Source organism: Mytilus edulis, chromosome 12 (genome assembly GCF_963676685.1).
Source record: "Mytilus edulis chromosome 12, xbMytEdul2.2, whole genome shotgun sequence".
In the NCBI taxonomy this organism is placed as follows: Eukaryota; Metazoa; Mollusca; class Bivalvia; order Mytilida; family Mytilidae; genus Mytilus; species Mytilus edulis.
Genome location: NC_092355.1, coordinates 48,247,333 through 48,261,172, shown reverse-complemented (window position 1 = coordinate 48,261,172; position 13,840 = coordinate 48,247,333). Strand labels below are relative to the sequence as shown.

The 13,840-nt window shown below is 30.4% G+C and overlaps 1 protein-coding gene across 1 annotated transcript; it reads left to right on the top strand.

Moving 5' to 3' along the window:
* The first annotated feature begins 558 nt into the window (after positions 1-558).
* Positions 559-13,259, top strand: LOC139497150 (phospholipid scramblase 1-like). The gene is made up of 6 exons (XM_071285239.1): positions 559-850; positions 1,397-1,459; positions 6,681-6,855; positions 7,800-7,890; positions 8,471-8,600; positions 12,926-13,259. The coding sequence occupies exons 1-6, from the start codon at positions 745-747 to the stop codon at positions 13,141-13,143; spliced, it is 783 nt and encodes a 260-aa protein (XP_071141340.1). The 5' UTR covers positions 559-744; the 3' UTR covers positions 13,144-13,259.
* Positions 13,260-13,840: the final 581 nt, after the last annotated feature.

The window sequence follows — 13,840 nt, the reverse complement described above, 5'->3', positions numbered from 1 at the left end:
CTTAACATTAAAGTATTGATACAGAATTGACTTCCAAAAGATTTGATCATGTCTTTTCATGATAATTGTCTTTCTCAGTGTTGTAAAAAATGGTTTTAAAAACCCTACAAATTTCGCTATTGGTTCGTGGACTACTACCATTTTGGTAAATAAAAACTATGCATATCAAATTTCTTACGGCAGAATACTTTTTCATGGAAGTGCACATTTTACAGAAATATCTTCTTACGGCAGTAAATATTTTTCATAGATGTGCGCATTTTACAGAAATATTCGACAACGCAGAGGCTTTTGCTTTTGACCAAACAAACAATCAAATTTAACAACAAAAAATTCCCTAAAATAACAGTTAGGCATTTAACATGTTAATATGTGTTAAAAATAAAAATCAAGTTATCATGCAAATGTTCAACGACGTGCAGTGTTTTGATTTATTAAATACATATAAAGGCATACAAATTATTTAAGGTGAAATTATATAGATAAAATCATACAGTCTTCGTAATTTTTAAATAACAAAATCTATACAAAGAAATTTTAATGTATAATCGTAATAAGATATAACTATTTGCTAATGCAAGTACCTTATAATTAAATGTATTTGCACAATCAAACTTTCTTCTTAGGTTTCAATTCAACCACCGAAGGTTTCTTTAGTTTCACAATATAAACAGATCGGATTAACAATGAAATAGAAATATTAAATTTTATAGTGAACATTTCGGTATTCAGCAAGCCGGCGAAATGGCACAGGTCAGGCTTCATGACGAAACCGTCAAATGGATGGCAAAATTCGATGATCTAGACGAAATAATCGTTAAACAACACCTTTCAAATTTTGCGGTAAGAGGTAAGTTCATCCTGTATTTGTTTTAGTCAGCATTTGAAAGTGATAAGTTCTGTTGAATTTTTACCATAATTATAAATATACCGTTTATTAATCTTTCTACCCTACTGGATAATCCAGTGTTTTAGGTTTGTGGTGCTTAATAATTTTAATTTCTTTTTATGCAGTGTTTTTTAGACTGTTGTTTGTCATTCATTCATATTTTATTTTTTTTGCCATGCTGTTAAAAAAATGTAATGGACTTATTAGTTTTCTTGTGTGATGTTCCATACGCATATTGAAAGCTACATCAAATACAGATAAAATTGTGATAAGGTCAACTTAAAATTAACACCAATGGCTATACACACATGACACAATAATCAGCTAACATACCTTTTTATTTATTTCTCTCTGTGCATCGTTTAAAGTAACAAAACACGGTTTTGAATTTCTCTTGGAACATTATACTTCATAATTCATTGTTTGAAACGATGCTTACAACTGATCACGGGTCACATATTCATAACGATAAAATATAATATGACCATAGATATAATTCTTTTGAAGGATATAAGTTTGATATATGTGATCTGCATAATCAAAAAATTATGGAAGCGATAGAAGAATTAGGTAAGTATCGTATGATTTAAAAAAACAAAACGTTTTTTTATTGAGTCTTATAAAAAAATAAGAAGATGTGGTATGTGTTTCAATGAGACAACTCTCCAAAAAAGACCTCATGATAACGACTATGTCCAAATGTTTAACCTTCGTTCTGATATATAACTTCCTGGTCTTGAATAAGAAGACAATTATCAAAAGTCATACCGCATTTGTAAGTTATGAAAGGTTCCCTTATGATTAAAATATAAATATAAATATAAAAGGATAAATTTAATTGCTGGATATATGCTTCAAATAAACGAGAAACTATTATGACAGACATCAATCATTGCCAACTACGATATAACAAGCATTGGATAAATATATAAAGAATGCTCTGATTGTGCTTGAGGTTTCGGTCAAACACCTTGATCTGATTTTGTACGATAAATTAAGAAAAAATACCATAAAATTGACACTGAAAATGGGGAATTTATCAAATATTCAACAACCCGGACAAAGCGCAGAAAATAGACAAAGGTCACCAATTGATCTTCTACACAGCGAGAAAATCCTGCAGCCGGATTTAAGAAAGAAGCTCTAAAGAATTCATATTATAGAAATTGTCTTACAAAGAAAGGCTATAAAATAACGATAACGATAACGCATAACACAAATCAAAGCATATGTGTCAATATCCTTAATGCGTTCAAATTGAGGAACACAAAAATAGTGCCAGAACAAAAAATCTTTGTGCAGTGATATTGGACATGTTTCAACTAGTCACTATTTATGTTGATTTGGAGAGCAGAGGAGCAACGCATACAGGTGTAAAAACTATTGAATTTTAGAAGAAATTATTGTGTGAAAAAAGATTTTGTACCTCGAGAAGGCGCATTACAAAAAGCTTTTCAGTGTGTGCTTAACATGCTTAAGTATGGAAAACGTTTATAACTGCGTTCTCAAACTTTTTACCACTTATGTGCAAATATTTTAGCTTCGAAATTAGCCATTTAACACATCAAAGTTTATGACATAAGAGGTTACCATTACTGCCTATCTGAAATGAATTTAACAATTGTAGCCTGATATGCGCCTGAAACAGACGAACAAAATAATATAACTGATCTGAGTTTAGTGAGTGTTTATGTCATGAAAATGACAAACTTGAAAAATAAAATTGTTGGTTGAGGTAAAGAATTTGATCAAACATCGTAGGAGGAAATATTTGATATTTCCAGGAATATCTGGAGTTAGTGATTTATTAAAAAAAAAACCCAGAGGAAAATACGGCTAAAATCCATTTTTTTATTTTATGAATGAAATAAAAGTCAAAAACCATATTCCGTTCCATAAAGTATTAACACTAAAACTCAGCCACGAGAGAGTGACGTAGCTAAAATTAAAGACATAAAGGACCATTATAAATTGCTAGCCGTTACGAGAATTACAAATAAAAAAAATTAAAAGTGTAAAGATTAATTTAAAGAAGACATGAACTATTGTATGTTCATCTATGTAAATATTTCTTTTTGATTGAGTTAAGCTATTCCAATTGATATTTATAATATGTCTTTCTATGTTGTGATGTTACACGTTGGCTTCAGGTACGGGTGACGGTTGGAACCAGCTGTACTTTTTTGTACCTGTCCTTTGTCAAAAACCTGACGTTCAGTAGTTGTCGTTTGTTGATGTGGTTCATTAGTATTTCTTGGTTTTCAATTTCTTTTTTATAGAGATAACACCGTTGGTATTCCAGTTTGAATGGTTAACACTGTTAATTTTTGGGCCCTTTATAGCTTGCTGTTCGGTGTGAGCCAAGTCTTCGTGTTGAAGACATACTTTGATCTATACTGGTTTCTTTAACAAATTGTAACTTGGATGGAGAGTTCTCTCATTGCATTGGTACTCATACCACATCTTCTTATACCTTTGAATTAGTACCAATCTTAAAGTAAACTATAAAAAGGGTCCTATAGTATATTTAGGTGACATTACCTTTTGTATTGCCTGTGGCACATCGGATCTTCCATAGGTCTTTCATAAAAAATGTGTTCTGGACTATTGTTCAAGGATTTTCTTACCCCAGGAGTAGATTACCTTAGCCATATTTGGCACAACTTTTAGGAATTTTTTATCCTCAATGCTCTTCAACTTTGTATTTATTTGGCTTTTTAACTATTTTGATCTGAGCGTCACTGATGAGTCTTATGTATACGAAACGCGCGTCTGGCGTATAAAATTATAATCCTGGTACTTTTGCTAACTATTTATACCACTGGGTCGATGCCACTGCTGGTTGACGTTTCGTCCCCGAGGGTATCACCAGCCCAGTAGTCAGCACTTCGGTGTTGACATGAATATCAATTATATGGTCATTTTTATAAATTTTCTGTTTACAAAACTTTGAATTTTTCGAAAAACTAAGGATTTTCTTACCCCAGGAGTAGATTACCTTAGACATATTTGGCAAAACTTTTAGGAATTTTTGATCCTCCATGCTATTCAACTTTGTATTTATTTGGCTTTTTAACTATTTTGATCTGAGCGTCACTGATGAGTCTTATGTAGACGAAACGCGCGTCTGGCGTATAAAATTATAATCCTGGTACTTTTGCTAACTGTTTAAACAACTCGTTAATTGGGTAGATTTCACCTCTCCTAATCAGTCCCTTTGTATTTATCAATCAAGAGTGATGTGTACAAGTAGATGAATTATCGCATCCTTACATGAATTATGCATTCAAACAATACTTTGATATTAGTAAAAAAGAATTAATACAACTTTTTAATGTTTTTGCAATAAAAAAAAAAAAAAAAAAAAAACTAAATCGTTATGACCTGAAAATAAAAAAAAAATGACAAATCATTCTAACTTTTGTTGTGTCATATGTACTATTATTTGTCTGTTTGTCTTTTTAATTTTTAGCCATGGAGTTGTCATTTTATTTTCGATCTATGAGTTTGACTGCCCCTCTTACATCTTTCATCCCTCTTTTGTCTATTTGAAGAACCGAAATTCTGACACAAATCTATTAAATATGTCAAGGTTGATAAATACAATGTAATGGGTACTTGTTAAATTAAGAAAGAAATTTAGGCTATTTTATTAAAAAAAAAATACAGATTGGGAATTTTTACCAAGGGCAAACATAGTAAAAACACACCTACAAAGTATTTATCTAGTGAATCGTTTAATGAATGTTATTTGGAAAGCCTACATTAATTGAATTGTGTAATTTGTGTTGATTGGGATGTCAAAACTGGTATTTTACCAGACTATATGAACTCATCATATGTGACCCGCCATGACATTTGCAGGCTTATGGAGGTAGAACGTCATTGTTAGAAAAATTATAAACATGATAAATATCGAGATTCAATGAAATACGTATTTGTGAAGAAGAGATAAACACTTTCCTTTGCTTCTCTTTTGCGGACGCCGAAATATACATCATACATAAGTTTTTAAGAAGTTTTACTTTAACGTTTGAAGTGAAAAATATTTGAATCTACATTTTAAACTGATACAAAAAAAAATCAAATTTCTGCTCTATAGATTTCCTTTCATAAATGAAGTCTGAAATATATCCATAATAAATGTACCGTATCAAATGCATATAAGAGAACACCTACTTATAAACTGTTACGCGTCGCATACTATGTATAGAGACATCTTTTGCATAATAAATTTAAATTAAAAAAAAAGAATTCTTAAAGCTTACTTTGGCAAATTTTAAACTAATTTTATTTCAACAAGTTTAAATTACATGTTCTAAAATAGAGCTACAAACAAACAAATAATGCTCTGCTGTATATATTTTCTTTCATAAATGAAGTCTGAAATATATTTATAATAAATGCACCGTATCAAATTAATATATGAGAACACTTACTTATAAACTGTTACGCGTCGCATACTATGTTTAGAGACATGCATAATAAATCTAAATTAAAAAAAGGAATTCTTAAAGCTTACTTTGACAAATTTTAAACTAATTTTATTTCAACAAGTTTAAATTACATGTTCTAAAATAGAGATAAGAATTGTTTGCATTGCAGTAAATTTAAGTCTTTGAAATTTTATTCAAAAACGCTATTTAACATCACTAAGAGCCAATAAATACAATAATTTTGTGTTTTATAAATTAGTGCCTTCGATAAGTAAAAGTCTTCATAGAACAGTCTCATTTTCATACCGGTATTCGAAATGTCTCGTTTCGTTGCTATTACAACAAATATGTCATAATAACATGACAGAGAGTTTTGTTTCGGAATATTCTAGATAAATATACAAAAATCAAATTTTAGACAATGTACCCTCCTAAGACTGGAAATGGCTATTCACATATAGTTAACGGCGTTTTTCTCACAATGACGTACTACCTCCATAAGCCTGGATATGTCGTGGCTGGTCACATATATATAACAGTATTGACACTTAATACGCCAGACGTGTGCCTTGCCTATTAAAGACTTATCAGTGACACTTGAATAACAAAAGCTGAATAGACAAAATAAAGTGCGAAATTAAAGGACAAAACGTTTCAAAATGTTTGCCGAATACAACTGATGTTATCTATTCCAGGGTAGAAAATCTACTTTTTTCCATCTGAAAATATAATTGATACACAAAAATACTGTTTCATATATCAAGGTAGATGTCATAAAAAAAGTACCTGCAAGAAATTATTCTTTATGTAGAGTGTCAAGTTTTAGGTCTTTTCACAAGAACTACAGATATAAATTCTAAACTGTTGTAGAAAAATAATATTGTAACACAACTTGTATAGTGGTTAATGATAGAAGTGTTGGTAAAACTAACGCGTAATGCCATACATATAACTGAATATTCATTGTTATCTTCAAATTGATTTGAATGTGTTAAAGAGTTCGAAGATAAATAATTTAATCGATTGATTTCATAGGTCAATTGTCAGTTGCGTTTAGTGAGTTTTGGTCTTTTATAATAATTATCCAACTAATTCAATCACATAGTAAAGAATACATAAATCGGAGAAAGCAATTTTGTTCACATTTTGTTATAATCATTATTGTCATTTTAAGATGTTTTAAAGGTACGACAAAAGACACCAAGCTTAGTTTAACATTTTGAAAGAGTGAATCAGTTCTTTTTCAATTAATTGCGACGAAGATGTTGGTAAACAATAGCTGAAAAAGGAAAAAAAAACATCTTCCATCATTGGTATGTCATTATCTCTTATGTGCTTAATATTTCTAAATGTAGATGATTCCAGTAAATGTTGGAGATTCTGTTGTAGCAAAACTAGGCCTTTGGTTCTAAAGATTTATGATAGTGAAAAGAGAACAATAATGGAACTGAGAAGACCATACCAGTTTCGTCGGCAACGTTTGTTATTTAACAGTCCAAAGGGATTAAAACTAGGAGATATAAAACAAGAGTATGTATCAGTTAATTGATTTATCCAAAACAGAAACCTTTCTGATGTCAGCATTCAAGTGTACATAATATTTATGTTCCATTATATTTGTGGATTTTTGGTACAAAGTATTAAATGTGTATATCTCTCACGAATACAGGACCCTACATCTGATTTTGTCATCAAATAATGCTTGGTTTGTATAGTGTTGTTCTCGAAAAATGGAGTTTTGTTTGAGTTTTGTCGTCCATGGTCAATTTATATAGAGCTTTATATAATAAAGATGATGTGATATGATTGTAAATTAGACAACTCTCCACCAGATACTGAATAGCGCATAGGTTGTTTATTTCGGAAAATAGAAAACGTATTGTTACCTTTTGGTGTCTTCTGATGTTAAATCATATCGCCATTTTTGGTGAGTATTCTACAGCTTCTTTTAACCCTGACTGAAATGAAAAAAAAAAGATACAAGATAAGTTTTGGTCTCCTCCTTATTTATTCAATCTATTATCATTATTCATCTTTAATGGTTTTAAAAATTAATTGTTTTTACTTAACCTATGGAATCAACATACAATATTATTCCAACAAAATCATTGATGTTGGAGTTTTTAAACTTATTTTACTGTAAGTTGTACGAACTCATTTTCCTTTTTTTTAAATTCACCTTTGTTTCTATTTATGTTTCTAATTTGCCCGAAAATTATACATATATATTAAAAGGTCAGAAATGATTTTATCATAATTGTGCAATGAACCCACAAGGTAGGTCCAGCCAACCCTAAGCTCACTAGAGAAACGTGTATCTATTTTTTTGATGCTATGAATATACGTTATTTCTATAAAGTTAATTTTTTTTTATACTTCTGTGGTTTGAATTTAAAAACAGATAAAATAACAAAATAAATTAGGCCACAATATTTGTTTGAAATCAAATTATAGTTTAAAAGATTTTCTTGTAGGTCGGCTGAGAACCTTTCTTTTACTGTAAGAGATGGGGCAGGAAAAGAAGTTTGTATATTCGTTAAAGATGAACATTCAAATTCATTTAAGGTGATTGAATTCTAATATATTTTAAAAACAATCAGATTTTGTTTCATGAAACTTGTTAACAAGTCAGAAAGAAGTAAGTACAACTTAGGCAACTCTTGTATTATACCTCCAGGTTTAACCAAAAAATAGAACCCGAAAAAGCAGTCGGAACTGTATGCCTTTTAACAGAGTGTGGCCAAATATTGTGAAGACATCCATATACCTAGCCTTGTGTGTTTTCTGACAGCATATACGTGATATTTATTATAATCTTTTCTTTTTATTAGTTATGGTATTCAAAATGCTTGATTTAAATATGTATTTCATTCTAAACTTAAATGCTTTAAAAATTCTCTTATACGACATACTTCCTTAACCGTGATAACTGATCGTTTAGTGACAGTTTTAAAGTGGCAAAACATACAATCACAAAAATACTGAGCTACGAGGAAAATTCAAAACGGAAAGTTCTGGAAGCTTTCTAATGGCGAAATCAAAAGCTAAAACGCATCAAACGAATTGATAACAACGGTCATATTCCTGACTTGGTACATGCAATTTATATATATATATATTCTCCTTATTAATCACACTTCTGTAGATCAAAACACAAGAAAAGGAAATAGGAAAGATTCAAGATACGTCTCATGCCTTTACAGAGAAAAAGGAAGGTACAAAAGTATTTACACAGGCGAACAGAAGTGGCACAACCAACGAGTTTAAATTAATATGTAAGTATAGCTCATACTATGAATATAAGTTGAGTGAAAAAAAACAATTTTCCAGTTAATATATCCTTTGAGAAATCAATCACGACATAAAGTAATATTCAAGGCATCAGCGCATCATACTATAAGTAAAATCCGATGTCAATGGTATCAGATTATAAATGAGAACAAGTTATATTTAGATCAACAAAAAAGAATAACAAAAATAACATCAATGCAAATTTTAAAGGGAAAGTTTATAAAAACTGACAAAATAACACAATATCAATCAATCGAAGAGATAAAAAAAACTGCCGTATTTCTGATTTGGTGCGAACATTTTCATGTGTTAATTGATTGTTTAATATGACAGTTTTTATTACTTTCGTTATATTAACAAAATTGGGTGAGTAACAGATATAATAAGTGAATGTTAATTAATTGGGATTCAGCTGCCAAAACTCTGAAAACATATACCACAGACATTAAACAACTGATTAAAACGATTCAAACAAACATGCAAACAAATCTTTCGAAGAATACAACAAAAAGGTGTTTTAGTTGAAAGCTAATTATGAAAGACGCTAACTATTATTTTTTTGTCGTTGATAGTACATTCCATATATAGTATACCCTTTTTCGATATAGTAAAAATTAGGTAAAATATAAGTGGAAGGGTAAACAAAATAGAAACCACAAAACCATTTTAAAAAACAAGGGATGATATATTGTGATCATGTGAGGTGAGCAAACCCAAGTGACCCTTTTGTATTGATCATTATGCATACAGTTTTGGATAAACGGACAGAAGGTCACTGGACAAAACAGTTACAGGTCAAAAAGGCCACAAATAATTTATTGACAATTGTTTGAATATAATAAATATAAAACATTATAACAGAAAGATCTTAAAATATGTTTCATATATTAATTGTAAGGTTCAGGTAATTGTGCATTTGCTTTGATAAATGAAAAATTACTAAATTCTAAGCATGAAAAGGTTATATTTCTTGACACTATTAAGCCATATAAGAACCAAACCACTTTGACATTTTGTTATAATAATCTTGACAATTATTTGATCATTATTGAAATTTATTAAAAATATTAAATACAAATTTGCTTAATATACTATAGTTCAAGATAGATACAAAATTGGGTTTAAAAATGGGTTTTCTTATTCAAAGAAAAATTATTTCATAATCGATATGTCTGTTTGTCCTTGACTTTTTGTCTCTGTCATTTTGTCTCGTGACTTTCTGTTCTACATTTGCAGTTTTGGTGATACGTCTCATATTGAGATTCTACAATTAAGGTCAATGAGAACATGTTCATGGTCATGTAACTTAAGTATTCCATAACGTTAATTAATCTATGCAGTCTTCCATTTGTCTTTGAATAATATGGCTTCAAGTTTACCACTAGAAACTCTTGTTTCAACAGCTTGTTTGCATGAACCCTCCATTAATGAAATCATTAGAGGAGTGCGAACTCTGAAATTTATATTTTGTCATAAATGTAATATTTGTAAAATTATATATATATACAACTCGTCTAAACATCAACCCAACAATGTTATATCTGTAATTTTGCTTTCTCAAATTTTTTTTCTTCCCTCGCCGGGATTCTAACCCATGCTACTGAGATATCGTGACACCAAATCGCCTGCATTGTAGCCGTCTCGCTAGTGTCGTACTACAGTACATGATATATAAGGCATGGAGATGTTATTTTTACAGATCAGCTAAATTATCTATATATATGAACATAGTAAGGTTCTGAAAGTATACTATATTTTGACTTGTTCTTGTTTTCTGAACCTATATCTACTTCGTGTGAAACAGGTTTTAAATACAAGTCCTTGTCAATTTTAAAAATAAGGAGATGTGGTTTGATTTCCATCGAGTCAATTATCCACTGAAGTTCAAATGAAGTGGATGTAACCAATTATAGACAACTATACGACCTTCCACAATGACAAACTCCATACCGTATGGTCTACTAATAAAGTCCGACTTGATAAAAAGCTAACAGTTTATTTTCGACTTGTGAGTTTTAATGTCTGTTTGGTATTTTTTGCCTCTGTGTACCGGTAGTTTCCGTACCCAAAAATGAAATCTTAACCAATTGACGTAAATGTACAATTCATTTCATATACCACTGGCGTCAACGTGATGATCGTAACTGCAGTTACGATCATCCCAATATGGCGGACACAAATACAGGGATATTTTAGAAGGCTGATTTCTCCATTTTAACAGCTTATTTTCATATTTGTTTTATATCAAGAAAAATCTTTATCTTATAAGCATTGCCGTTGAATGTGTTTTTCATAAGTTACAGAAAAACAACCAGAAGAACAAAAATCGAGATTCAAAAAATCACGATGATGATCGTGACTTCGTCTACAGATGATCGTAACTTTGACTTGTTTTTATAAAAAGATGATCGTAACTCAAAATTTGCGAATGTTTATTTCCACTAAATGAATACCCTATTTAGTAGTCACGATAAAAAAAAATATTATTTTAAAATCAAACAAAGAATAAATGAAAACCGCTATTCTGAAAAGAAATGACATAAGGGGGATTAGCAGACTTATATGCAAATGTCCCCAACACTATTTTCTTATGAGTAATTAGGTAAACATTCAAAATGAATTTACGTGGATATGAAGTTGATATAAATATCATTCTCATAATACAATTTAAGAATACAGACCGAAACTTTCACTGAATAAAGTAAAGGAGGGCATGAAGTTACATTATTTTGATGACTTTCTATCGGTTTTAAATTGTTGCCTGATCTTGGTTTTTCTTAATCAAACTATGACTATTAAAAATTGGAAGACTACAGAGGTGGACTTCGAGGGAGGATCAAGGTGCTTGCATCACCTTTTTGTTGGGGAAATTTGGTTGATTGTATAGGGAATCAATAAAGCATGACTGAAGCGGGCCTACTCTTAGGCAGCCAGTCCCCAATCCCTTTTTGAAAATCTATGGATACGCCCCTGAAATACTGTTGCCTATATTTACCATGGGTTGACTCTTTATGTAAAGAAAAAGAAAAATCAAATAGTAGCTCCCTTTATTGACGGTTTCATTGGGGTTTATTTTAATTCAAGATATGATTTCACTTATTAATGCTTTATTTTTCCAACCTCTCCCTTAAAAATCGTAAATCTGTTAATAAAAGAAATTATAAAGTCTGAATTCCCCAAAAATACCAGATCCTCGACAGGTGCTATTGTCCCTATAAAGTGTAGGAAAAAAATGAAAAAAAAATCTTCAATTTTCACAAACTGTCCAATACCTTATTTATATAAAACATATGAAATCAATATAAAGCTGTTAACCCCCAATGCATTTTAATATTGAACAAGATAAATAAGAAATACCAAGTCATAACCATTTGTGCACTTACCAAAGAACGTTATCCTCCCCTCGGTGATGATTCCTCATTATTATCACAATATCAGCTGATAACGTACATTTTGTCGCATACTAGACAGCTTTATTTGTCCTCATTTATCAGAAAATGCTTCGTTGGAACAGACAGTTACGATCATCTTAAGTACAAGTTACGATCATCTTAAGTACAAGTTACGATCATCGTTTATAAAAATAAATAAAAGTTACGATCTTCATCGTGATTTTTTGTATCTCGATTTTCATTCTTCTTGTTGCTTTTCCATCCAGTCCGAAAAAATATTTCATTGGCAATGCTTATAAAGATGTTTCTTGAAATAATACATATCTGAAAATAACCTGTTAAAGTGGAGAAATCAGCCTAATAAAATTTCCCTATATTTGTGTCCACCATATTGGGATGATCGTAACTGCAGTTACGATCATCACGTTGACGCCAGTGATATACTCTACTTCTACTAATATTGATTTTTGAAAAAAAGTACATACTACAAAAATACATTAAATTACATGCTTATGCAAAATATACATAATTCTGATAGCAGAGAAAGTTACAAAATTCATATAAGTAACAAATCATGAAATTGATAATCAAACATCATCAGAAAAGGAGTAATTCGAATACTTATGAATTTCATATGTGTGAACATGGGTTTCTTGTTAAACTATTGAGATCTGAATAAATTGATGTCTTGGCAAATTACTTTCTGTCTTAATTACGCTACGAAGAGTCCTAAAATTCACATGCACGCATTTTATATTGATACATATAAAAGTATTACCGAATTTGTAGGACTCTTTAGTTTCACCTACAAGCATGACTCCTATAGATCTACTTCTTTAAGTGTCTGATTCTAAATTTTCATAATATCAAAATGTCGCATCATATATGATCTTTGCCTAATGTTATAATTTGTAAAGTTTCAGAAAGGCTGTCAGTATCAGAAAAGACTTTGATTCTGGCTGGTACTTTCCTTGCCGACATTTTCTGTATCGATAATGGTTTGTTACGATGGAATTACTCAAACCAGCAGACTGGAGCATATTATGATGTAGTTTTCCAGAATTGTAAATCCAATAGGTCATGGTGGATTCCTGGAAAAAGCCTGACCCTCAACAAGATCACTCCTTTGTTTTAACATTCGAACAGGAACTATAATTGATATATTTCAACCGAAACAATTATTGAATGTGATTTAAGAAAATAGTTTATAAATTTTACTTTTTTCTTATTTATTAAAATATTCAACATGGAGGTTTTTCGTTTTTGCTAATTTGTCCTTAAAAATAACTATTAAGAATGTTTAGACAGTTTATATTAATCAGACAAACCACCCACCTTTGTGTTGCTTTGATATACATGTTGTACTTTACATAACTTTGTTTTATGCTTGCATGAGTATGAGAGTTTGGCATTTTTGCATTTTAGTTCGCGTTTATCATTGCATTGAATGTGTGTTTTCTACTTACAACATAAACGATCATGCTCCCTGTTTGTTGGCGTTTTGGTTTTTATTTAACTTATTATTATTTCGATTCACCCTAATCATTTATCTACAAATGAACAGATAAAACTCAAAAAGAGATAGAATGTTGTAATGTTAACAGCATATCATTGATTTTCCGAGCAATACATGTTCCTTAATCGATGCAATTTTTGTAATTGGTTGCAGTTTCAAAACAAAGAGTTTGGTGTCGTGTCACAATTTCAAAACCATCTTTAAATGAAACAAAAGTTTGTAATCATTAACTATGTTGAAAGATTGTTTAAACACTTGTTTTTTTTTTAAATTGTGGTTAAGAGTATACCGGTTTATTTCAAAAAATAAAATCACA